Source organism: Carassius carassius, chromosome 39 (genome assembly GCF_963082965.1).
Source record: "Carassius carassius chromosome 39, fCarCar2.1, whole genome shotgun sequence".
NCBI classification, from domain to species: domain Eukaryota; kingdom Metazoa; phylum Chordata; class Actinopteri; order Cypriniformes; family Cyprinidae; genus Carassius; species Carassius carassius.
In genome coordinates this window covers 3,490,417-3,518,010 of record NC_081793.1, presented here as the reverse complement: position 1 = coordinate 3,518,010, position 27,594 = coordinate 3,490,417, and the positions used below count along the sequence as shown (strand labels likewise).

The 27,594-nt window shown below is 37.9% G+C and overlaps 2 protein-coding genes across 3 annotated transcripts in view; both read right to left on the bottom strand.

Annotated features, from left to right (window-relative positions):
• Positions 1-12,360, bottom strand: part of LOC132121236 (sodium channel protein type 4 subunit alpha A-like) — a 38,232-nt gene extending 25,872 nt beyond the window's left edge. The window contains exons 1-8 of one of the 2 annotated variants that reach the window (XM_059530440.1): positions 12,253-12,360; positions 11,771-11,899; positions 10,432-10,523; positions 9,000-9,254; positions 8,640-8,703; positions 8,319-8,460; positions 8,037-8,237; positions 700-858 (exon numbers count right to left, since the gene is read on the bottom strand). In XM_059530440.1, the coding sequence (XP_059386423.1) occupies positions 700-858; positions 8,037-8,237; positions 8,319-8,460; positions 8,640-8,703; positions 9,000-9,254; positions 10,432-10,523; positions 11,771-11,899; positions 12,253-12,332 (1,122 nt within the window). In that variant the 5' untranslated portion in view covers positions 12,333-12,360. The remainder of the gene's footprint in view (positions 1-699; positions 859-8,036; positions 8,238-8,318; positions 8,461-8,639; positions 8,704-8,999; positions 9,255-10,431; positions 10,524-11,770; positions 11,900-12,252) is intronic. The other variant, XM_059530442.1, reaches the window with a different exon arrangement.
• Positions 12,361-12,406: 46 nt separating this feature from the next.
• LOC132120934 (sodium channel protein type 4 subunit alpha A-like) lies at positions 12,407-26,226 on the bottom strand. The gene is made up of 3 exons (XM_059530154.1): positions 25,904-26,226; positions 12,684-12,987; positions 12,407-12,565 (listed from the first exon to the last, which is right to left on the bottom strand). Exons 2-3 carry the CDS (start codon positions 12,933-12,935, stop codon positions 12,407-12,409), a joined length of 411 nt encoding a protein of 136 aa, XP_059386137.1. The 5' UTR covers positions 12,936-12,987; positions 25,904-26,226.
• Positions 26,227-27,594: the final 1,368 nt, after the last annotated feature.

Genomic DNA, 27,594 nt, shown 5'->3' with positions numbered 1-27,594 from the left:
TTTAGTTTGGGGACCAGTTCACACTATTAACTAACTATTAACTATGACCTTTTCCTCAATAAACTCCTAATTTAGGTAGTTTATAAATGTAGGTATTGGTTAGGATTAAGGGATCTAAAATATGCTCATGCAGAATAAGGCATTGATATGTGCTTTGTAAGTACTAATAAACAGTTGTTGTTATTGTACATAATTATTAAAAAGTTGAAATATTCAATATTCTGAAACCTGTTACCTGAGTATTTTCAGCAGATGATTTTACAGTGATTTAACATTCGAATATAGTGATTTTCTAGACTAATAAACAAGACTAATCATGAACCGTGTTCACTCTTGACTCAAGTTCATTCATCTGCATAGATTTGTATTATAAAAATGTAATAGTTAAAATTCTGTGTCTGAAAGGGATAGTTCATCCAAAAATGTAAATTATGTCATAATTTACTCACCCTAGTAACATTAGGATAAATCTAATGAAAATTTGTATTTTTAAATAATTGAGTCACACAACATACTGTATGTATTTTGTACTTTTAGATCTTAGTAAAATTGATACGAAATAGAGAAGTATTATTTTTACCTTGTAAATGTAACTGAATAAAAATACAGATTCCGTACACAATACTCAATATAATCACTCAAATACTTCACACCTTACGCTAATATGTTAAAATTCTCCTGTTGTCAAAGTAATATCACCTCTTTGTTAAAGGAAGCTCTGTTGACGACAAGGCGAGGCACTATTCGGCCATTACAGTCCTTTATTACATCATCTCCGCCAAGACTTTGCAGGGAACCTGTCCTGTTTGACCCTTGACTTCGTGCTGTCTGGCTGGCCAAAGATGCTTTACTGCCTGTCTGTAATTTGTGATTTTAATGAACAACCACATATCAACATACTGTACCAGTGTAACTTGTATCAATGTAAATCAATGAATAATAAGTGCATTGGGCAGTCCCTCCAGGATCTAGCAATTCTGCAATCGCTAAATTTATCGCAAAATCAAGCAAACTGCAATTTTCACAAATGCTGTAAATTTTTCGTAATTGTTGCAGATTTTCAGAAGATTTAGGTTCAGTGTTGTGCAAGTTACTCTGAAAATGTAATCAAATGACTGATTACGGATTACTCCTTTAAAAAGTAATCACGTTACTGTGCTGATTACTTTATTTCAAAAGTAATTAGTAATTAGTTACAATTGTTTACATTACTTTTTTTCTCCATGAAATTTATGAAATGCCAGCATACACATTCCAGATAAATATTTGTTATTAAAGCATTGATATTCACAGAACACTGTCATTTAAATAAAAAAGCAAGCAGCAGCTGCGTGAATGGTTTGACATGGCAGAATGCCAGCAAAGAGCGCTGCATTTATAATCTCTAAAAGACATCTCAATTCATCACAATCTCACAAATCTCTGTTATAACACAATAAATATATGCATTACGAATCTTTCATAATGTCTACAATTCGTGTGTTATAATGAGAAGATTCGCGAGCATGCAAATTTCAGCACTGCATTACCCAACGCTGCAAACACGTATAGCCTAGTCTACGTTTAGTTATTTTTACATTATCACTTGACTTAACAGTGCGTGTGCTACATCCTTTTTACAATCTTTAGATTATAATACACTGCATTCTGTCAGCAATGTAATGACTTCAGCTTGTAACTATACTCTAATTACTATTTAATAAATTATAACGCGTTAAATTACTCAATTACTAAAAAAGTTATAAAAAAAACAGTAATGCGTTACTGACCAACACTGGTCCCGTGACATCATCGCAACATGCATTAAGGTCAAAGAAAGGTTGTTTCTTAGATCCCAAAATAAAAATGAACAGCCTTGCGTTCTCATCATGACTGATTTACAAGAGCTACATTGGATAAATGAACCAAAAGCAGAACGAATCCGCACTACTCGTTTGGGCTACACAGCAAAGTCCGTTTATCTGCTCAAGCTGGAGCCACGGGCTGATCTTGATCAAGCGATACAGTAAAGAAAGCAGTCGAATTCACCACAGGATCAATAACATCTCGTGAGAATCATTCAAATTCGGTGCAGAATTCTGTTGAAGCTACAGATATCAGAACAAATACCACTGATGTGGAAACCCAGAAAAACATTGTTCAATAAACACAAATCAAATTTAACATAGTAAAACTACAGGAACATCTTGGGGCAAAAATGGTCTAATGTTTTCTAGTGTTTTTTAAATGCTTCACACAACATTTCCCAGCACTTCAAATCTTTAAGTATTACCGAATTTGAAAGTTATTTTAATGTGACAATATTTGTTCATTCTTCATAGGTAGTCCACATGTATAAAACTAAAAGTTCAGAATTTCAAAAATATTACTGTTATTGTGTCATGAAATGTAATTTGAAAAGTATTTCAGGCGAGAATGTAGTTGTTTAAAACTCAAATCTGTGGTTTATTTATAAAGACAGCGCCTATTTAAAAATGTGTTTCGCCGATCTCGGAGACGTGATTTATATAATATTTCGTTTCATTGTAATGGCTGTATATATACACATATCCCTGAACTAAGTACATTTCTGCAGCTGTTATTATGTTTAAATGAAAACGAAAGGAGGCAGTGGTATTTGATATCATAATTCATTTTATTGTAAATGTACAGTGAGGAAAAATGCAGTAGCCAAGGCAAGCTGACTGATGTTATCAAGTACGCTGCTGTTTGCGGAATTACCGGATTTGCATCATCTCGGACATCACACTCCTGAGTCGAATGCACAAAGTGCATGATGCAAGTCATAAATCAGCGTACTTTGTATTGAGAATTCGCGCAGACCTACGTCACCAGTCTATTTGCCTAATCTTCCCGTTACTTTAGATCGCGGTTGAACTGAATCGTTTGAAACGGTCCGCGTCTCCAATAAGCATTAATCCACAAATTACTTCAGCTGTTAACTTTTTTAACGTGACTGACACTCCCCCTGAGTCAGAATAAACCAATTTCCCAGAGTAATTCATTTACTCAAACAGTACACTGACTGAACTGCTGTGAAGAGAGAACTGAAGATGAACACCAAGCAGAGCCAGATGACAAACGTACACGCTCACTGCTGGAGCAGTTCTCGTTCTCGAGTCAAGAACCGGTTGCATCGGTTTTCGGATCACCAGTACACTGAACCGAGAATCGTTTCTGTCGGACGCGTCCGATTTGAGCACCGATGAACTGACGATACTGCGCATGCGTGTAATTTTTCAATTATTTTGTTAAACATTGGAAAGTGTGATAAAATAACTATATTTTATTTTGCTTTTTTTTTAAGAAGAATGTTTCTAATCTGTATTTTGTAGATAATGTATAGGCCAAAGGGGTTTTCAGCATGGCTGAAATGGCTGGCCATTGGGCATACCGGGCATTTGCCCGGTGGGCCGACGTGCTTTTTGGGCCAATATATCTCATACTCATACTTTTTTTTTAATTATAATTTTTTTTTTAAACGGCCCATAAAATTTGTACATCTGCGGCCCATTCGTTTTGTTTTGTTTTGCTTAATTGGCGGCGCTGGGTTTGTGCCGGTGTAATGCATTGGTCAAAGTCAGTGTTCGTTTTTTTTTCTGACAGACCAGCCCATGAAACACGTAGATCAGCAGCCCATTGGCTCTTTTCTTGATTGACACTGGGCTGGCTCAATCACAACTTTAAACGAGTGAGCGAGCGGCAGCAGTGTCAGTGTGTATCTGTAAAAAAAGATGGAGAAGAAACGCAAGGAATGTGCAGATAAATAGCGTGAAAAAATAGAACCAGGCCCTTAAAGCAGACACTGTAAACTGTGTCAAAATATATGTTTTCTGACCTTCATCAGCTCCTGTGGCAGATGATGATAGTGAGGACGGAGGATCAGGAGAGAGATGAGAAAGTGTAGAGCCTGCGGTAACCATAACTACTTTCAAAACACTTAGGCCATGTCATGAGTGTAGATTATTTCCACATCTGCATAGTTGACGATTACCGCAATTCACTAGAAATTTAATAAGAGGCGTTTGTAAACCGTTTTCCGCCAAAATAAAAGCTTGATGCAGTTTGCGTCAAAATAAAAGATCATGTGCTTATCTCTTTCAAGTATAGAAATTGGTACAACTAATTAAGAAAGTTTCCTTTATTTTTTTGTGCATTTGTTTTACAAAATATGGCTATTACTGTCATTGGATTAATATTATAACTATTATTATGTATAGGTGTAATGTAAATAGACACTGTAACTAAAAGAGGTTTGAATTTTTCTTTGTTTAATTTGCACACTGAATATGGGTTGGAGCTTTTAATTTTGAACTCTCAAAGTGCACCAGATTAATGAATTTAACATTAAAATGCACAAAATTTTCTCACGGGGTGGGGGGGGGTGGGGGGGGCATGCCCCCGAACCCCCCTAGAAGGACCGAGGACACACCACCATAGTTTTAACAAAAATTGGTAGTTGGTATGCATATAATTAAGGGCGTGCAAAGATGGATATGGGTGGTGTTTTATGGAAGCACATGGGTAGCGATATTCAATTTGCAATGTAATATGCAAAATGACAATGCAATATGTAAAATGACAATGCATTTCTGTATTTACATTTTCATTTTCCAATACATTTGTGCAACGTTTAGTGCAAAATGAAAATGAAAATTAAATTACATAATTTTCATTTGCCATTTCATACACCAGTTTTAATATGTAAAATTAAAACTAATTTTAATGCTTTATAAGTTGCAAAATGAAAATGAAAATGTATTACAGAAATTATTAGATATGTATAACATGTTCAAGCAAAAACTGTGGCAAAATTATCATTTAAATGCTATTTTTCTTAAATGCATTACCACTCACAGTCAAGACACTTACAATTGCATTTTCATTCAGTGTCCCGCAATGAATGTAGCAAAATTCAATGTGCACATTGAAAATGCATTCCGAGCCGATCACATGTCCGCCCCCTCGCACCATGTCAATCACTGCATGAACAAGGCGGGGTTTTGCAGAAGGTCTGAGACTCAAATCTCAAGAAGAGGATTCAAGTGAGAGAACATGGACAAGACAGTTGGTACGTGTACGTTTTGATCATTTCGGTTTATGGCTTCAATATTTTATTCGCACTTGTGGGCGGCGCTGAAACGCTCCTTTCATCTGATTGGTCGAATCGCTCCACCTTCAGCTCGGTCTTTTCATTCTTTCAGGCAGAATAAGAGTCAGTGCGAGTGAAGCACTGTAATGTCTGAAACCACCGCTCACTGTTAATTAGAATAATATTTGAATCAGATGTAGCTGGGCACATAATTCGTGCTGCTGAGAACTGCAAATTATTTCTAGGTTGTAGTATTGTATGAATATTGTCCCACTGATAAATACAGAGCAAATAGTTCTGTCTCTTTGGATAAAAGTGAAGTGGAAATAAAAATCAATAATAGACTGAACAGTTCCATGTCTGTAACATTTACCACTCATCTTTTAAGTCATAAGGCACTAGGTATGTGTGTGTGACATTAATAAATAATTGTAAAAATTAATATTGTTACATTTCTGAAATAAAAATATTAAAATTAGCTCTATGCTGCTCAGTGCTCCTGAAGCCTACCCCAGAGCGCCCTCTCGCGGCTGTAGACGGTAATGTTTTCTCTTGGTTCTGAATAAATGCGACTTATATATGTTTTTTTCCTCATCATGACGTATTTTTGGACTGATGCAACTTATATCGAAAAATACGGGTAACATTATTATTATTATTTATTATGAGAGTAACTGACACAGACTAGAACTTTAATGTTTCACCAAATTCAGCTCAGATCTTCAGACTCGTCTGACTCGTATTGCTGTATAACTGGCCAGACTTACCTTCCCAAAAAATCCTATTTAATTTTATTTCATAAATTTAACTATATTTATTTCCACTTCACTGTTATCCAAGGAGACAGAACTATTTGCACTGTTTTTATCAGTGGGACAATATTTATACAATACTATAACCTAGAAATAATTTAACGGGGTCTCTTGCAGGTCGCAGCAGCACGAATTATGTGGCCAGCATCATCTGATTCAAATATTATGCTAATTAACAGTGAGCGGTGGTTTCAGACATTACAGTGCTTCACTCGCACTGACTCTTATTCTGTCTGAAAGAATGAAAAGACCGAGTTGAAGCTGGAGCGGTTTGACCAATCAGATGAAAGGAGCGCTTCAGCGCTGCCCACAAGTGCGAATGTAATATTGAAGCCATAAACCGAAATGATCAAAACGTACACGGACCAACTGTCTTGTCCATGTTCTATCACTTGAATCCTCTTCTTGAGATTTGAGTCTCTTGACCTTCTGCAAGCCCCGCCTTGTTCACGCAGTGATTGACATGGTGCGAGGGGGCGGACACGTGATCGGCTCGGAATGCATTTTCAATGTGCGCATTGAATTTTGCTACATTCATTGCGGGACACTGAATGAAAATGCAATTGTAAGTGTCTTGACTGTGAGTGGTAATGCATTTAAGAAAAATAGCATTTAAATTATAATTTTGCCACAGTCTTTGCTTGAACATGTTATACATATCTAATCGTTTCTGTAATACATTTTCATTTTAATTTTGCAACTTATAAAGCGTTAAAATTAATATTCATTTTACATATTAAAACTGGTGTATTAAATGCCAAATGAAAATTATGTAATTTAATTTTCATTTTCATTTTGCACCAAATGTTGCACAAATTTATTGGAAAATGTAAATGTAAATACAGAAATGCATTGCCATTTTACATATTGCATTGTCATTTTGCATATTACATTGCAAATTGAATATCGCTACCCATGTGCTTCCATAGTGTTTATGATCATATAGTGGGCCGGTCTGGGCAAAAATGCTCGGGCTGATTTTTTGTCCCAGTCCAGCCCTGGTTTTCAGGGAAGTTGGACAATAATTAAGACTCTTAAGACTCTAAAGACTTCTCTAAAGGAGTAAGGGATGATTTATTAAATATCTGTACTGTATTTATAGTTAATGATGACACATTCACAAAATGAGTTTGTAGTAAACAGAACATGAACACGAGTAGAGCAGCTGATGATACTGAACTGCAGCACGTGCCGGTTTGAGCAGTTCTCGTTCTCGAGTCAAGAACCGGTTGCATCAGTTTTCGGATCATCAGTACACTGAACCGAAAACCTTTTCTTTCGGACGCATCCGATCCGAGAACCGAGGAGCTGATGATACTGCGCATGCGTGATTCAGCGTGAAGCTGACTGACACACAGAGTGTCTGAACCGAACTGGTTCTTTTGGTGATTGATTCTGAACTGATTCTGTGCTAATGTTATGAGCGTGGGTAAACCGAGGGCTTGAATGAAGGGGCAATCTGGCGAAATATAAGTTAATTTAATAACAAATACATCGCAATGGTTTATGTATAGTGGTTTCTGCGCTGATGACACCTAATTTATTTACTTTATATCTTCAAGACTTAAATCCTCGTATGCACATTATTGCTGTTACTGTATTTGGGTGCGTTGTTGCAAAACTTAATTGTTAAATTTTCATGATTATGAGGTTTTTAACTGACTAAAGTTATTATTACTGACTTTATATATTTGAATGTTTGATAGGCTTGACGCCATTACGTCATCGCCAATGACGTCATTACGTCGAGCGTAAAAGAACCGGTAAACTGTTTTTTCAGCCAGTTTATTGAATCGAACTGTCAGAAAGAACCGGTTCGCGGAAAATAATTGAACTTCCCATCACTAAGGGGGAAAAAAGTTCCTGGTACAAATGTTCAGGGTAATTTTGGTGGAAACGCTGCATAAGTCGTGGTATTGCCAAAACAATAAGAAATGCCGCAAATATTGCCGCAAGTTTTGAGAAAAGCCATTTTAGGCTGCAAAAATCGTAAAAAAGTTCAGCGAAATCCTGGAAGAACTGTTTGGGAATGTGATATGCATTACATTGTGAATCTGAGGTAACATTAGTCTTCAAGCTCTTTAAATAATATAACTGTATTTTAAAGTAAAACCATATGCTTGTCACCTGACCTCTTGCTCTTGGTTCTTGAGTTGCTCAAGTAATCTTTGAAACTCTTCTTCTTTCTGAAGAGCTTCAGCCAAGGTGGCTTCATTCTGCTCATCATATGCCATCGCAACCACAGCCAAGATCAGATTGATCAGGTAGAAAGAGCCCAGGAAGATTACCACCACAAAGAAGAGCATGTAGGTCTTCCCAGCAGCACGAAGGGTCTAAACAAGATGGAAATGGAATTTAATTTGCATATACTATTCCAACAGATGAACAAACATAAAAATGACTTGTTAACGGACCAACTGAAAGAGATTCTCCCAGTAGTCCTGAGTCATGACTCTGAAGAGGGTGAGAAATGCCCAGCCAAAGTTGTCATAGCTGGTGTAGCCATAGTTTGGGTTTCGTCCAGCCTTCATACACGTGTAACCTTCTGGGCACCTCCTTTTATTACATGAGATAACAAATCTCATTAATCTTATTTTTTTCATTCATAAATCTTTGTTGCTTTTATGATGTATTTCAATTAACTAGCTACTGGAAATAACTGAAAGTACCTTGTATTATACACAACCTATATTAAAGTACAAGCATTTTTAATTACTAAACATGAACAAACTTACCCAGCATCTGAGCTGTTACCACATATTAAAGCATCTAAACTTCCTTCCAGAAAGTATTGGTTTTCTGCAGAGTATAACGAGTATAAAAAGTTTATAGCCAAAAATAAATTAACATTTTCATATATTACAATTTTCATTCTATGTGACTAGCCAAATAAATAAACAAATCACAAATTCACAAAGCAAAAAAATCCTATACCATTCTAATAGTTTTCACATGTCAAAAATAATATTATTATCTTGCAGTTACAAGCACTGTTAGTTCTTTTTTTTAAACACTGTTAGTACTGTTGTTTTAACTATGTGATGACAAAGTTGAGTAAAAATTGGAAATATTTAATAACATTGACCTGACTTCACCTTCATTGTCTATGTACGTTTTGAAATCGAACGTATCTGTTACGTTGAGGGTGGTGTCATTGACCATGGTGGAGTTGTAGTCATCAAAGATGGTGCTGTTGGCAATGGGCCAACGGATGCACTTGTGACGTAAATTTCCCATGAACAGCTGAAGGCCAATTAGGGCAAATACAGCCAGCGCAAAAAGAGTCAAAATCATTACATTTACCATCTTCTTGACAGACTGAATCAAAGCCCCAACGATGGTTTTCAAACCTGAGCAGAAAGTGCATAATGGAAAATATGCAACAGAATTTTTTTTTGATGTTGTTGTATTTAGTACGTAAGACATATAAAACTCATGTTGAATAAAACAATACAATACAAAGGTGCCATTAAAGGGTTAGTTCACCCAATAATCAAAATGATGTAATTAATAACTCACACTCATGTCGTTCCAAACCCGTAAGACCTCTATTTATCTTCGGAACACAGTTTAAGATATTTTAGATTTAGTCTGAGAGCTCTCAGTCCCTCCATTGAAGCTGTGTGTACGGTCTACTGTCCATGTCCAGAAAGGTAAGAAAAACATCATCAAAGTAATCCATCTGACATCAGAGGGTCAGTTAGAATTTGTTGAAGCATCAAAAATACATTTTGGTCCAAAAATTGCAAAACTACGACTTTATTCAGCATTGTCTTCTCTTCCGTGTCTGTTGTGAGAGAGTTCTTAACAAAAAAGTTTGTCATATCCGGTTCGCGAACGAATCATCCGATGTAACCGGATCTTTTTGAACAAGTTCACCAAATCGAACTGAATCATTTTAAACGGTTTGCGTCTCCAATACGCATTAATCCACAAATGCCTTAAGATGTTAACTTTTTTAATGTGGTTAACACTACCTCTGAGTTCAAACAAACCAATATCCCGGAGTAATGCATGTACTCAAACAGTACACTGACTGAACTGCTGTGTAGAGAGAACTGAAGATGAACACCGAGCCGAGCCAGATAACGAACAAAAGACTGAATAAAGTCGTAGTTTTTGCTATTTTTGGACCAAAATGTATTTTTGATGCTTCAAAAAATTCTAACTGACCCTCTGATGTCACATGGACTACTTTGATGATGTTTTTCTTACCTTTCTGGACATGGACAGTAGACCGTACACACAGTTTCAATGGAGGGACTGAGAGCTCTCGGACTAAATCTAAAATATCTTAAACTGTGTTCTGAAGATAAACGGAGGTCTCACGAGTTTGGAACGACATGAGGGTGAGTTATTAATTACATCATTTTGATTATTGGGTGAACTAACCCTTTAATTTCCATAAATAAATATTTGCATACAAAGGTATAAAAGAAAAAAAAAAACATTTGCTTTGCTGTGGTTTTATATTTTGTGTGCCTTTTTAAGTACTCTAGCATTACATTACATACATCTATTACATACCAGGAATAACTGTGATAGTTTTGAGAGCTCGAAGCACACGAAACGTCCTCAGTGCTGACACATTACCAAGGTCTACAAACTCTGTGATGTACCTGGAAACAATAAAACCTCAAATCAGCTAATGTATAATATGCCTAAAATACAGAAAACGTTGTATGGGCCAATTTTATAACACATATATGGTGCTTTTGCATACATTTTGAAACTTGAACATAGAAAATGGATCCGCAAAGTCTTCAGCATCTCAGATTTTGTGTTCAATGGTAAAAATAAGTTCATTTATTTGGGTTTGCAGTTCATGGCAGTGGAAAGTAATTGGTTTTAATGTATGTTATATTTAGATCTGTCAGCCATTGTGGCCAAATATCAGCTTTAGCCGACAGTAACTGAGAAGGTGTTTGAATGATACTAAGCATGCAGGATGTCACTTGTGTTGACATCAGAAACATTTGAAGAACCACAACTTCTTAAAGTAATAGTTCACACAAAAATGAAAATTTGCCCAAAAAAGTACTCACCTTCAGGCGATCTAAGATATGGACAAGTTTGTTCCTTCATCCGAACAGATTTGGAGAAATTAAGCATTCCATTTGCTCACCAGTGGATCCTCTGCAGTGAATGGATGCCATCAGAATGGGAGTCCAAACATCTGATTAAAACATCAATATAATCCACAAGTAATCCACACCACTCCAGTCCATCCATTAATGTTCTTGTAAAGTGAAAAGCTGCATGTTTGTAATAAACAAATCGATCTTTAAGGTGTTTAGGGTTTTAAACTGCCAAAACGCTTCCTCCTCTAGTGAAAAAATCCAGCTCCTGTTTCCCTCTCACATCAAAATCCACCAACATACTTGTTTAGGACTGGTTTTGACTGTTTTGGAGTAGACAGTGCTTGATCTGTGCATGTTTCTCTCCTGATTTAGGCGAGACAACTTTTTCACTAAAAAAGCAATATTGTGGATAGAGGGCTTGTTTAAAGTTAAAAACACCTAAATGATAGATTGGTTTCTTATAAACACTCAGCTTTTCAATTCATAAGACTGGGTGACAAGATGAATTGATGGTTAATTTATGGACTGGATTGGTGTGGATTTCTTGTGGATTATTGTGATGTTTTAATCAGGTGTTTGGTCTCTCATTCTGACGGCACCCATTCACTACAGAGGATTCACTGGTGAGAAATGTAATGCTTAATTTCTCCAAATCTGTTCAAATGATAAAACAACGTCATCTTGAATGGCCAAAAGGATTTTTAAGTAAACTATTACTTTAATAACATATTCGCATGTGTGTATGTATATATAGTCGTTCTGTATATATAAACTGAAATACTCACGCCATGCTGATCACCATGAAATCAAGCCAGTTCCATGGATCACGGAGGAATGTGAAAGGTCCGATGAAGAAGCCTCGAGACAAAACTTTGATTGTTGCTTCAAAGGTGTATATACCAGTAAAAACATACCTACAACAACAAATAAATATATCGATATCAACCTTTCTTGTGAATAAATTAGCATAAATATATGTTGCTGTGTCGCAATTATAATGTGTTAGTATTAATACTGCACATATACATACAGTATAAATCTGTTGCGCAAGTATACATTTTTCTATTACACATATAGAATAATTTTAAAATACTACTAAAAAATTACCAACGCAGATATGTGTAATTACTTCACATGGATATTTTCCTTTTTTTATTGCTCCATAAATTTTAATCTCTCCAAATTATTTGAGTCTTCTGCTAGTACTCAAAAGATTTAGAAAAGTCACTTCCACTAAAAATGTGTGTTCACACGAGGCAGCTCTTACTCGACAGTTTTACTCCAGGCTGGAGGGTTACTCATTGTCATGAACACGCAGTTGGACAGGATGGTGATCATGATGATCATACTAAATAATTTGAAGTACAGTCAAGGTAAATATGGCAAACAGCTAATGACATTCTACTGCATCATTATCATCATTACCAAAATGCTATCAATATGACGGCATGAGAAGGATATGAATGTATAAGAATTTTGATGGCTCCTCTTCTGACAAGACTGAAAGGACTGATACAAAACAGTGCTGGTTCAGCAGTGAACCTGAAGATTGTGTTTCCCTTACTTATGACGATAAAAGTCTGCAAATGGGAAAGAGGTTAACACAAAGGCTTAAGAACAATTATGGATAACAAAAAAACAGAGGTTTAGGTTTAAACACAGAGCTCTGTATTTAACATTTATGGCTTTGAGACTGACTTTCTGTGTTTTATAGAAGGGGTCTAGGTCCTCGAGAGGAGTGTTGAGGAGATCCTTTGGTGGGTCACCATAGATCATTGGGAGGCCCTTTCCTGCCTCCAGATCAATGCTCGGTGCCTTTGGCACCTCCTCAACCCCCTCTACATCCTCTCTGGTGCTCCTCTCCTGGATGAGCCTGTCGATCTCCGCCAGCGACTCCGGGGTGAATCGTCGGAAAACGTTGGTGCCTGTGGGAGGGAGCAGGCTTGCCATCTTGGCATCGCGAAGAGATACCACCACAACGGGGAATCTCTACACCAAGCTCCTGGAAGAGAGTGGAAATATATTTGAATTATGATGGATTTACCATGGACTTCAGAAAAACTTTCTCCATTCCAAAACTTGCTTACATTTGTTTGTTGTGGACGTATTGCAAGAGATGCAAAAAATTAGAGCTGCTCTCCCTAGTTAATTTTTCAAGCATCTATAAAGAAATCATCACATTTATTTTTATAGTGCTTCATATAATACAGATTGTTTCACATTAATTAACAGTGAAATCAACAGTGTTAAAATGAATAAATTATTATACAAATTCAATGTAAGCTGTAAAGCAGCTCTGCAGAAGATAAAACTGGCAATTTTTTACTCCGTTTAGTTCAGTGTTGTTCCAGAAAAGTTCCATAATTAAATAAGTGTGAAATATCCCAATTATATCATCAGTAATGGTTCACTTCCACAATGTAGGACCGGCTGTGACTATACAAACTGTGAACTTTACTAAATTTCAGATGAACACCAAAGAACCCCGTGTGTACACCAACTAAACAAACCAATCTTTAATGGCAAACAGTCTCAACTGAACCAGAAGCTTTTTGTGAATGAAACCCCTCATCAAAAATCCTGGGACAGCCTTTTACTTTCACTTTCTGTTTTTCTTTTAAGTACAACAATATTGGCCAAATATACCTACTGTACATGTACAGTACATCCTCACTGTTCAACTATATATCCTTGTGGACATGAATACATCTGAAAAAAAACAGACTTGGCTGTTAAATGAAATATGCATTACAACATCATTATTTTACACAGAATAAACAAGATTTGGATTATGTTCGCATGACGCAGTAAATGGTAGAAAATTGTTCAAGAATGGTTCACGAAACACATTTCTGCACCATTAGTTGCAGTTGAGTAGTTTTTGGCTTTAATCAGAATGGGATCAGGACATTACAAAGTCTGACATATGGAAATACTAGTGAGAATTTTTTTTTTTGTTTAAATGGACCAGTTCATTAAACTCTAAGACAACAACAACAAAAAGTGTTCTTTATTGAGTATAATATGTGATACATCAGGCTTTTATGGCTTATGTAGTAGGATATGGAGCATATGAGAATTTGGAGCTCATACTCAAGGAGGAAAAAATACCTTCATTTTATTCAGAGGCTCAAACTGATGAAAAATAAGTAATTTGGTGCAGTTGCTAAAATTATATGGCCAAAAAGTCAAATAAAATTCTGATAGCTTGTAAATTAAATAAATGAGATCTAATGACAGTAGCAGACTACTTACATTTAATGCCTATAAGCTGTCACTCTCTCTTTCTCTCTCTCTCTCTCTCTCTCTCTCTCTATATATATATATATATGGATAGTCAAGTAAAACAGGTTGTTCCAGTCCAGTAAATGTTCGTCCTTAAATATATTACTAATAATATAAAAGTTATTTGTACATTAACTTAAAATAAAATATTTCACAGCAAAAAAAAATTTTTATATATTGTAAAAAGAATATTAAAAAGTTATTCTAAATGGCTACAAAATATATACTAAAAAGATCTACTAAACGTGATACTTTACTCACTACAAAAGCATAAAATCAATCAGACAACAGAAGGATTTTCAGCAAAGTTCTGATCTTGTTTTAGAGGCCTTAGAAATGTGCGTATCCAATATGATACAGCAGGCTGTATAAGGTTAAGACTCTTTGTTGATTTCAGATTGGTTATACATAAGCCTAAAGTAGAGATTTCTGATAATGTTATGCTGTGAGCCACTTCCATTCACATAGGGTGACCATATGAGCCATTTTCCCAGGACGCATCCTTGCCAGGATTTCTATATTGCCTAAAACATCCAAATTAGTTTGACCAATAACATGCAGGTATGGTACATAATCAACCAATCGTGGCGCGTGAGAAGGTGAGATCTACAGAGAACGATCAAAGCAATGCAAATACACGTACATGTTAGGTGTTTGTTCGTTTATTCAACTTAAAGCGCCGCTGTGCACCGATCATTGTATGACACCACAGTACCAAGAGAGTGATTTTAATGCATAAGGAGCCGTCTGCTCTGCTCTCTATAGCTCTTATGAATGTCATACAATGATCGATCTGCACAGCACAAACAGCCAAAATCTGGATATTTTAGGCAATATAAAAATCCTGGCAAGGACGCGTTCTGGGAAAATCGCTCATATGGTCACCCTAATTCACATTAATAAGGTAATGAAATATATAGTATTTCTAAACAATAACTGTACACCACTGAGGTTTTGAATGTCAGTTAAGATGACTGTGGACTGCCAAGAAAGGCTGCATTACAAGCTGACCTTGAAGATGTATGCTTGGCTGACTAATACACCCTGTAAGACATGAGTTACTACCAGCCAAACCTCCATTCTGCATGGAGGTTCACCTTTCACATTTCACCTGTAAGAGAAATGTGTCAAAGCACTGATAAAGTGTGCAAGACAAGCAGCAGTGGGATATTTTCCCACAGTGTCAAAGAGAATTGATCATTACTTTAGAACATCATATTTCTTATTAATATAGCAGGCACAGTCACCCAGGGCCAACTTACATAGATCACGATGTGTTCACAGAGACACAACTAACGGCAGCCCACTACTTCAGCGGAGGAGGCTCTGTGTGTCAGGTTGCCATTTTGTTTCGTTCTGTTTCAACACACTCTCTAATGCGAAATGCACAGCCTTGATTATTAATTCTATAATGCCCTGATTTAACCATATAGATACTATTCAATTATGTTTCAGACGGAACATGCTGTCAGACTGAGTAGCAAAACATACTGCAACCTGGCTGGTGCTAATAGAGGAAGCTGCAAAAACAGGAGTAAAATAAATTATTACTTGCTTAAATGAAAGCATTTGGTCTTGACAGTGATCCTTACAACTTATCAAAGAACTACTGGTCCATAGACATTGACATGTGGCCAGGACATTTGTTTTCAGTGCTGAGCCAATACACAAAGCGAGGTCTGAACACTTTATCTACTGGAAAATAACTAGATCTAAATAAAAGAATCACTTATACTACCTTTATATATCATTTCACACAGCCCTACAACTTGTTAAATGAATAAGGCATTATATTAGCAATATTACTTTCTTTAAAGCTGCTTTAAACAATGTGAAGAGCTATGCAAATTAATTTGGCTTTACATTTGACTTAACTTGACACTTGGTCACACTTCAAGATTAGGTGAAATTAAAGTGGTTTTTAACAGTGGTTTTCAAAGTTCAAGATTTATGCAAGAAGGAAGCCGGTACAAGCAAAATAGATGTGCATGAAGGCTAAAGCACCCTCATAATGTTCAGTGATTTGATTCTAGAAAAGAACCTGACCCTTCCGGAGCTCCTTACAGGTCAGATAAATTTAAAAAGAAAAAGTAAAAGATTGAAAACCACTTCTTTATATTTTATTATACAGGTCCTTCTAAAAAAATTAGCATATTGTGATAAAGTTCATTATTTTCCATAATGTAATGATAATAATAAAACTTTCATATATTTTAGATTCATTGCACACCAACTGAAATATTTCAGGTCTTTTATTGTTTTAATACTGATGATTTTGGCATACAGCTCATGAAAACCCAAAATGCCTGTCTCAAAAAAATAGCATATTTCATCCGACCAATAAAAGAAAAGTGTTTTTAATACAAAAAAAGTCAACCTTCAAATAATTATGTTCAGTTATGCACGGAATACTTGGTCGGGAATCCTTTTGCAGAAATGACTGCTTCAATGTGGCGTGGCATGGAGGCAATCAGCCTGTGGCACTGCTGAGGTGTTATGGAGGCCCAGGATGCTTCGATAGCGGCCTTAAGCTCATCCAGAGTGTTGGGTCTTGCGTCTCTCAACTTTCTCTTCACAATATCTCACAGATTCTCTATGGGGTTCAGGTCAGGAGAGTTGGCAGGCCAATTGAGCACAGTAATACCATGGTCAGTAAACCATTTACCAGTGGTTTTGGCACTGTGAGCAGGTGCCAGGTCGTGCTGAAAAATGAAATCTTCATCTCCATAAAGCTTTTTAGCAGATGGAAGCATGAAGTGCTCCAAAATCTCCTGATAGCTAGCTGCATTGACCCTGCCCTTGATAAAACACAGTGGACCAACACCAGCAGCTGACATGGCAGCCCAGACCATCATTGACTGTGGGTACTTGACACTGGACTTCAGGCATTTTGGCATTTCCTTCTCCCCAGTCTTCCTCCAGACTCTGGCACCTTGATTTCTGAATGACATGCAAAATTTGTCCAAAAGTCCAGTGCTGCTTCTCTGTAGCCCAGGTCAGGCGCTTCTGCCACTGTTTCTGGTTCAAAAGTGGCTTGACCTGGGGAATGCGGCACCTGTAGCCCATTTCCTGCACACGCCTGTGCACGGTGGCTCTGGATGTTTCTACTCCAGACTCAGTCCACTGCTTCCGCAGGTCCCCCAAGGTCTGGAATCGGTCCTTCTCCACAATCTTCCTCAGGGTCCGGTCACCTCTTCTCGTTGTGCAGCATTTTTTGCCACTTTTTCCTTTCCATAGACTTCCCGCTGAGGTGCCTTGATACAGCACTCTGGGAACAGCCTGTTCGTTCAGAAATTTCTTTCTCTGTCTTACCCTCTCGCTTGAGGGTGTCAATGATGGCCTTCAGGTCGGCAGTCTTACCCATGATTGCGGTTTTGAGTAATGAACCAGGCTGGGAGTTTATAAAAGCCTCAGGAATCTTTTGCAGGTGTTTAGAGTTAATTAGTTGATTCAGATGATTAGGTTAATAGCTTGTTTAGAGAACCTTTTCATGATGTGCTAATTTTTTGAGATAGGAATTTTGGGTTTTCATGAGCTGTATGCCAAAATCATCAGTATTAAAACAATAAAAGACCTGAAATATTTCAGTTGGTGTGCAATGAATCTAAAATATATGAAAGTTTAATTTTTATCATTACATTATGGAAAATAATGAACTTTATCACAATATGCTAATTTTTTTAGAAGGACCTGTATATTCCTGATTCAGTCATAAAATCACTTTCAGGTTAAGTTTGCAGCCTATGTTGGCCAGTGTACTTAACGTGCTCTCTCAGAATAAAATACCTTTAGGGGTACAACTGCTTGTCACTGGGGCAGGATCCTCAAAGGGACACTTTTGTACCTTCTTAAACCCTAAAGCAGTGTTCACTGAGTTTGAGACCACTGCCCTAAATGATTTATAATAGTACCATATGAGCACATATTACTAAATTTAGGGTACACACTACTATTCTAAGGGACTAATTCAATGCTATTTCTAAGCTGGGGGGTTTTTTGCACATTTTTTTCTTACAGTGTGAGTGCAAGTTGAATGCACAAACACTTAGAAGATTCAGTATTGCTTTATGGGGCCAGGTATATAGGGTATGAGGGGCTGGGAAAGTGGAAGGCAGACATACACTGTGTATCACTCTCATACACATGCGTACCACATGAACACTGATATGGTGGCCGCCCAGCTGCTGTGGGCCATCATGGGGCAGCATCGAGTTACAGAAGCTCGATGACTCTGCTCATTCCAGCTTCACAAGCATCGCACCAATAAACAGGCCAACGCGCCAACTCAGCTCCGATCCACACCTCATCTCCCAACACCTAGACTTATGCACTCCTTTAAACACCCGAAACAAATGATTCCTCCCCTTGATCCTTCCACCAACTACAGCACACAAGTTGTTGAGTTTCAACAGCAGGTTGCTGTCAATCCATTGCCAATAATTGAACTTGTCCCTTTTCTTTAAAATGTTTATGTTCTTATGGTTGTGACATGAATAACATCTCCCGCTTACCATTTCTGAATGACCCATTTTTCAAGCTTAGGATACAAAAATGTAACAGTTTGTCTGCACAGTCCATCAACGTATTTCAAAAGAGCAATGATTTCCATGATATGTCCCCTTTAAGAGGTTCCTGTCCAAAATGGATTTTGTTCTATGTCATGTTCCCACCAATATTAATCTTCACTGTGCCATTCTAGAGTAGGGTAATAAGCCACCATCAAGATCTCTTATATCACTATAGGATGAGAAAGAGCACCGCCCCCTCCTCCAATTTTTAAGTCGGGCCAGGGGCCCGTTTCCCCCAAGTCTTAAAATATACTTCTTGCAGAGGCATTAAAGATATTTCTTGATTGCATTAGATTAGATCAGGTTATCAACAAGTAGTACTAGTACTATATACCACTGGCTCATGTCTTTGTTTTCTTTTCTTTCTTTTTTTTACCTGTACTGTCAATAGAGGTTTGTCTAAAAAAGTCCCATCATAGGACAGAAGATGTAAATAATGCTGTCTGATGACATACTAATATTTGTGACTGGGTTACCTCTTACTGTCTCTACAGCAAAGAACAACAGGTAGACTGTTATGCACACAGGCTTCTCCTCATTTGAATGATCCTTGCAATGTGTAAACCACAATCCAAATCCATAAAGTGAAAAGATGCAAAAAAGACCTTCACACTATTAGGATGAAAACGAACAATAAAAGTAAATGTGAAATAAAAAGCACAGATTTACTGTGGCACAGCAAACAGTCAAGGGGTGGCTTTTATCTCTCATTTCCTTTTTAGTTTACTTTTTTCCATCTTCAATGTGTGTGTGTTTTTTTTTTACAATACTTGTGCCAAATTGATATTTTTAAAATGATACCTGTTACAAGTAAGGGGTGTATGCTAAACGAAAGACAAAGAGCTTGAAGAGGATTGGGATCAAACGAGGAGTTTACTGACGATAGAAGGAGAATACAGACAATATACTACACTCACAATACAATATCTCGTTAACATACAAATAACAGCTTTAACATAGACAATCACGGACGAGGAGGAACTGAACAAACCGGGTATTTAAACACACAGGAGGTAATGAGGGAACTGGAGACAGATGGGGAATAATCAATTAGCCAAAACAAGAAAAGGTGACCAAATAAGGGAACAGAAATCCATGAACGTAACAGTTCGCCCCCTCCCGGAAAGGTGCGTCCTCGCACCGCAAGAGGAATACCAGCGGAGGGAGGGTGGGGGTTCTGGAGGCGGGCGAGGAGCAGGCAAAGAGCAGGTGAAGAGGGAGCATGGAGGTAGGGACCAGGGTGGAGTGGATGGAGGGAGGAGCCAGGGAGGAGCCCGGAGCACGAGGAGCCACATGGTCCTCCAGAGACCAGCCAGGATGGAGATCCACGGTGGAGACGACGGCGGGAGGAGCCATGGTGGAGTATGAGCCGACGACACCAGGGGGCCGACAGGCGGAGACTGCACCGGTGGGTGAGGAGCCCAAGATGGAGCAGCGCAGCTGCAGATCCAGGGTGAGGTCGAGGATCCGGAGGGCTTAGGTGGAGCAGAAGGCTCAGGTGACCAAGGCAGAGGGGGGGTCCTGGAAGACCACTGTGGAGCCGGAGTGACTGAGGATGGAGGTGGAACCAGAGGGAAGGAGGAGCCTGACAGAGCCGGAGGGATGGAGTGACGAGGTGAAGCCAGAGGAATGGAGTCCCGAGGCGGCGGATGGTCGACGACTGACCAAGGTGGAGCTGGAGGGACAAGGGAGCCCAGTGGAGCAGGTGGGATGCCAGGCCACGGTGGACACGAGGGAGCTAAGAGCCAAGGCAGAGCCGCTGGGTCGAAGGACCGAGCAGCGATGACGTCGAGGAACTGGCTGGTCTAGGAGGAGGAGAGAGAGGAAGGATGGGAGGAAACACAGGAGGATCAGGGCTGGAAGGAACCAGCGGAAGTGGAGCAGGGGAACTGGTAGGTCTAGGAGGAGGTGGGAGAGGGAGGCTGGGAGGGAATACAGGAGACACAGGAAATTCTGAGCTGGGCGGAACCAGCGGAGAAGCAGAAAATTCAGAGCTGAGCGGGACCAGCAGAGAAACAGAAAATTCAGGGCTGGGCGGAACCAGCGGAGAAACAGAAAATTCAGAGCTGGGCGGAACCAGCGGAGACACAGAAAATTCAGAGTTGGGGGGGGAACCAGCGGAGACACAGAAAATTCAAGGCTGGGCGGAACCAGCGGAAATGGAGCAGAGGAACTGACTGGAGGAGGTAGGAGTGGGAGACTGACAGGGTATACGGGGGATCAGGGCTGGACGGAACCAGCGGACAAACAGGGGATTCAGGAATTACCTCCATAGACCAGCCCATAAGGTCCATAAGTTGCTCCATATCATTTCCCGAGACCGAAAACAGCTCACCCTCAGTCGCAGAAGAGTGGGCAGGGCTTTCCTCCACGCCCTCGATCTCCACTAAAACTCCCACAACGCACTGTGTTGCCGGCTCACACACCTGGTCAGTCGCGCTCTCGAGGTCCTGCACCCTGTCGGTGATTGGCTCGGGCTCTGCGGCTGCGGTGGGCTCTGGCTCCATGCGGCGTGATGGTGGCTGGCTGGTCTCTGGGTCTGGAGTGGGGCTGGAGATATCCTCTTCGGCGGTGCAGATGGTCCATGAAGATCCATTTTTCTCCAACACCCACTCCACGAAAGCGGCGAAATCCTCTCGGGGACCGTTCGCTGGTAGGCGTGCCTTACACCGCTCGCTCAGGCCGGTGTAAAAGAAGTTAGAGAGCGAGCGGTCGGGGAAGTGGGTAAGGCACGCCAGATCTAGAAAGTCCCTGGTATGGTCCTCCAGCGAACGGTCCAGTTGCTCCAGGCATAGGAGACGGACTGCTGGAATGGCCATTCCGGGAGAGGGAGGAAAATAAAAAAATCAAAAGAAAGAAAAAACGCCGCTAAATAAACTATTTTGTTTTGGTCCGTGATTCTGTTACAAGTAAGGGGTGTATGCTAAACGAAAGACAAAGAGCTTGAGGAGGATCGGGATCAAACGAGGAGTTTACTGACAATAGAAGGAGAATACAGACAATATACTACACTCACAATACAATATCTCATTAACATACAAATAACAGCTTTAACATAGAAAATCACGGACAAGGAGGAACTAAACAGACCGGGTATTTAAACACACAGGAGGTAATGAGGGAATTGATGACAGGTGGGGAATAATCAATTAACCAAAACAAGAAAAGGAAGGTGACCAAATAAGGGAACAGAAATCCATGAACGTAACAGTGTCTAAACATTGCCTAAACTGATCATTTAAAAAAGAGAGCCACAGAATGACGTTCGCTGCCATTAAAGAATAGTTAAATTATTAATAATAAATAACTAAATAAATACATATTTTTTTTAATTGAAAAATATGTTAAATGTTAAAAGTTTAAAGTATATGAAAATATATAAATATATAGGTAAATACAAAACACAACTAATTAACATAACAAATTCATAACAAAAACTAAGACACTATTGCTAATTAACATTACAGTACAGAATATAATTTCTGCCTCATTCTGTGATTCTGGAATTTATTTCAAACAATTGGCTGACGTTCTGAACAGTTTAAAAACGCTTCTCATTGCAAGTCATTACAAAGGAAGTTTACCTTTAGGTATTTGAATTTAAGCACGTTTAATGTAGCTAGCTAACAGTATGCTGCCTGCTGCCATCAGAGCAAGTGTTGCATTCACGCTCCTGATGGTCTTATTTCCTGAGTTTCCCTGCTTTTTAAGTCAGAATGTGAAAACAACATGGACACTAATATTACTACAAATAATCAACATCTGTTTAAGTGGCACCAAAGTGAGGCACCAAAATCTGCATTCTGATTTGTCATATAGGTTTCAGTGCCATATTGGGTTTCAGTTCCCAACCCTAGTTAAAATTGGACCTGAATTAGTCTCAACATCAACTTTTTCTGAACTCATCTGAACTTTAAGTTCAGATCCAAGTGTGCTTGTAAAGAACTCTACTTAATATATATTTAAAGCAGCTTAAGTGTCCAAATACTTTCAACACACAATCAATGTTGGCACATGAAACAAAGTGTCACTGACTGACATCCAAAGGGAAAATAAAAGCCTATTTTTACTTTGCGGCAGAGAACATGCCTTGACCTTCAACAGTATTCCAGGGATTGAAAAAGATGTGCATTTCATTAATGCTTGAAATTGTTTTAGATTAATTATAAAACCATGTAAGTATTCTGATAGAACTGACATTCAAAAGAGCAAAACACCTCTTCATTACACTTCAGTATCATCAGTAGTAGCTTGACTATATCCATTTATGACTTCTTGACCCCTATTCTTATGTGATAAGTTGTAAACAAATGATCAGCAGTGCAAACAAGGGATTTTATTACTATAGTGTGTTAACATGAGGCGTGCTCTGGGCCTGTCTTTTTAAGAAGTCATAATATAAACCATGCCTCTCTTTAACACTGCCATGTCTAATTGACCTTTCTCTCAGGTCTGTATAAGGCCTCTTGCAAATGGATGCTGGAGACTTAGGCTACTTGCAAAGATCCAATAGTATCAACTAAAATAAAAGTTTTTAAATATGAAATGTAAACCATTTAAAAGGTAAATCATTTAATTCAAAATATTAAGATTATAGAAAGGTGTCAATAGCTATTCACTAAAATGTGGGACTTTAAAAACTATATGAAAAGCATATTTGTACATTTGAGGAAACATAAAAAGGTCTATGTAGCAGAAAGCCTCAGCATGTCAAGCATATGAGCATGTTAACACTACAGATATCATTTACTCCTGCTCATGCCATTTGAAACCAGTATAATCCTCTGTCTTCTGTGTAACACTAAAGGAGATATTTTTCCTAATGTCAAAGCTGCTTATTTATTAACAGTGGACTGTCAAGCTTGAGACAGTACAAAAAAAAGCATAAATATAGTCCATATGAATTATTCACATTATTTGAAGTACAAAGCCGTTTCCAAAAAAGTTGGGACACTGTACAAATTGTGAGTAAAAAAGGAATGGAATCATTTACAAATTAATCAAAACTTTGCTCGACCATTTTACTAGGGCACAAGTAAAACAGCTGAGTTAACCTTATACTGATCTGAGAATAATTTTCTCAGATAATACTTTGTTTTCTATTCATTGTTTAGAATCAGAACTAAATGCCACATTTGTAAACAAATCACTTTTTTGATCTAATCTTATAAAGGTTTTGAAAAAGATCTAAATTTGTTTGTGATTCAGTTTTATTCATTCAGACTCACACTGAATCATTTTTAGTGATTTCTAACTCTGAAATAGCAATAATATACTAAATAAAACAAAAAAGCAATGGATTTTTAACCACAATCCATTGTAGGAAACGAAACCTGCAAAAGTATTCTAACATTGGTAAAAAATAAAGCAGCTTGACTGCAAATCTAATTTATATAAATATATCAATAACAATATCCAAAGAGAAAATGCAAAATATTGGGGCAATTTTATGATGTGGGCTACAAACAGCCCTAATTAAGACGTCTCATGTTGTGCAAATATATATAACGTCACAACGCTACAAACTCTGGATACACAAAAGTGTGTGGCGTCTATGAAACGGGTCAAATTTACGTCTGCACATTCAAAACTGATTCCCCTTTTGCACAAATTAGGAGAGAGCTGGTAGGGGGATCACCAGAAGATCACATGGTTCCACCAGTGAAAGAAACCTAAAACCAACACCTTCTGCGTCCAAGAACATGTGATGCCCAGTACTCGCTCATAGAGACGAAACACACTCTAGACAACACATCTTCTAATTCAACCAAATCCACACCAAATTACCAAATAGCTGCTCCATCCATATACCCAAGATGGCATCATATACATGATGGTGTAACTGTTTAACATCTTAAAAAGATGTTGATCACATCCAGTCTGAGCTTATGAAAGTAACCAATGAAACTCACAAGGTCCAACCTCACGTCTCAATCTTGCGCCTTAAATTTAGCAAGCTGGCACCTTTTGACACAGTGCTATTTACATGAGACCAAGTCGACTTCCTGCAAAAACCTTTATGAAAGGCAAGAGCATAAAACTGAAGCGGGGTTAAACAAAATCCGATCGGAGTGCTTTTGACGAGCGTCTCGGGACCAACAGCCCAAGAGTCTCCATCATCCTACACCTCTGATCAGGGCAACATGGATTAACAGTGGAGGAATGGTGGGGTATAACTGAGCACTATGAGCATCATCAGCCGAGCCCTGAAATGAAGACACGGGCTATATTTAACTCTGACTCCATACACTGTTGGGATGGGAAAAAGAGTACAACTACTCAGTCAGCATCTGCTGGAACAATAGACCTGACACATTAGACATAAAACAAGCTTTGTGTGTTCATATTTACATATATAGAAGTGTGTAGGAGAGTAAATGAGCATGATAGTGATAAAGAGAAAGACTGGAAAATGAGGCAACTGCCTCTTTCAGAAATAAAATTCAAAGGATAAAATAAATTATTCCTTTTACACAAATGGTAAAAAAAAATAGACATGAATAATGAACTGAGTTTTAATATTCATTATTCATTTATTTATTGTTTTAAAAGAAAAACCACAGCGTTAATTTGTTACATGAATCTAGCGCAGCAATAGGAAAGAGTTTGGCTGTGACTTTGGTCAATTATACAATTAGGGGTCATTATACAAAAGTATTTGCCAGCAGAATGCCATGACTGACCAATCAGAATCAAGTATTTTAAAGAGAAATACTTTCAAATCGTTCTCACTTGCCATCTGTAATGTGTTTTTTTTAATCCTTCTAATTTGACTTTCTGCTAAACTGTTGGACATTTTTACATACACCCAAACTTAAATTATGACAAAGTAATATTCATCACAATTTTGAACCATAAATCCTCAACATTCTATTTTATATTCTATCCTATTCAAATCAAGCTAGAAACTTCTGTCGAGACATGGTCAACAGCATATTAAATCAACAGTGAAATCAAAACCTTAGGGGGCCAAAATGATTCCTGCAGCTTTCCAGATACACACACAGCATTGCCCTCAACTGAGCGAGCTTAAACATCATGCAGCGCTATAGACCACAACTTTACCTGTCACAGTGAGGCAAATATTTCCACAAAACCTTCAGTGTTTGGTCTTCCTTCAGGCTGAAGTCTGTCTTTGTGAACCGGGGCCAGCACGAGCTCCAGGACAGCTGTTGCTGACGCATGAACGTCTTGAATGAAACCTGAGATTGAGCCGCAGGTATAGAGGATCATCACTGATCATACGAGGGTTCTGAAAAAAAAAATAAAACTTCTATTTCTACTTTATCTTTCCTGGGCAGATGCTTTTATGCGTTGTTTTACTGAATAATAATGTCTGTATCGCCTATGGAGAAGGATTTTACCCACAGGAGCAAGGTTTTATACTGTAGTTGCTATAGATATCCTATACTTCCGTCCTAAATAAATCTAACGAAAATGACCAGTGTTGTTGAATATCGCACACATATTCAGACAGTAAACGATATATAGGGCTCGCGAATGGGAAAGCGTTCCCGTGTTCAAACGAGTTATTTTGACCGTTAGTTTGATAAAAGGAACGAAAATCTATCAAATAAATAATCGATTAACGCGATTAAGATTTTATTGAAATTGTTATTGAATTTAAAATTGAACTAATAATTGGTGGGGTGTACTAGTAGCCCATTGTATTTGTATTATTATTTAATTTTTTTCAACATGCTTTAATTGGTCATGAATCAAATATTAAAAAATTTCGGGTGTTCTAAGCTTCAGGCATTTGAATAGGCTACTCAGCACATAGACAAAGCATATTTTTTATAAATATAAAACAAGACAATTACATAAATGATCTCTGTCTCTCTCTCTCACACACACACACACGCACACACACACACACTGACCATTTAAAGTAGATCAGGCAGCTGAACAGAAATCTAATATACTTGATCACTCCCACTGATAATGTTGCAGATGCTTCTTGAAAGGGATGAAGAACTATCACTGAACTGCACAATAACAATATTCTTTACAGGAAAAAATAAATAAATTGGGATACTGAAACTATTCACATCAATTTGCACAATTTTGAATACAGAATGTTTCATGCATATTATTTGCAACAAGTTACTGTACATAGCCTACTGACTTAAAAAGACCTCATTTTTGGAAAACTGATATTGATGATGTAATGCATCACCCCAGCTAACACAAATACGTAACTGTTACGTCGTGTGTTAGCAGGGACATTGAATGTTAAACATGTAGCGCCATCCTCTGGTCTCTCTCTCTCTCTCTCTCTCTCTCTCTCTCTCTCTCTCTCTCTCTCTCTCTCTCTCTCTCTCACACACACACACACACACACACACACAAACACAACAGAAACAGAACATTTAATATTAACAGTTAAATATTGCAGTACAAACCAAATAAGATTCAAACCAATAAGATATTAACATCTTTCAGTGTGCCAAAACATTTTGCCACAGGTTAGACAAATGTGAGGAAAAAATAAATAAATACAGTGGCACCCAAAAAGTTTTGGACACACAAGTCACACTTACTGTAAATATGTATGGTATGGATGTCATTGCACCAGAAAAAAAATATCAAACTAAGTGCCAAATATAAACCAAGTGCCCTTTTTCACACCTATATATACTTTATTTAAAAACAAAGACAAAAGAAAGCATACAGCATGTAAAAAATAAATAAATATATAAAGTGTTATAGCAATATAACAAGATAATATGCGGTTGCGATAAAAAAAAAAAAGT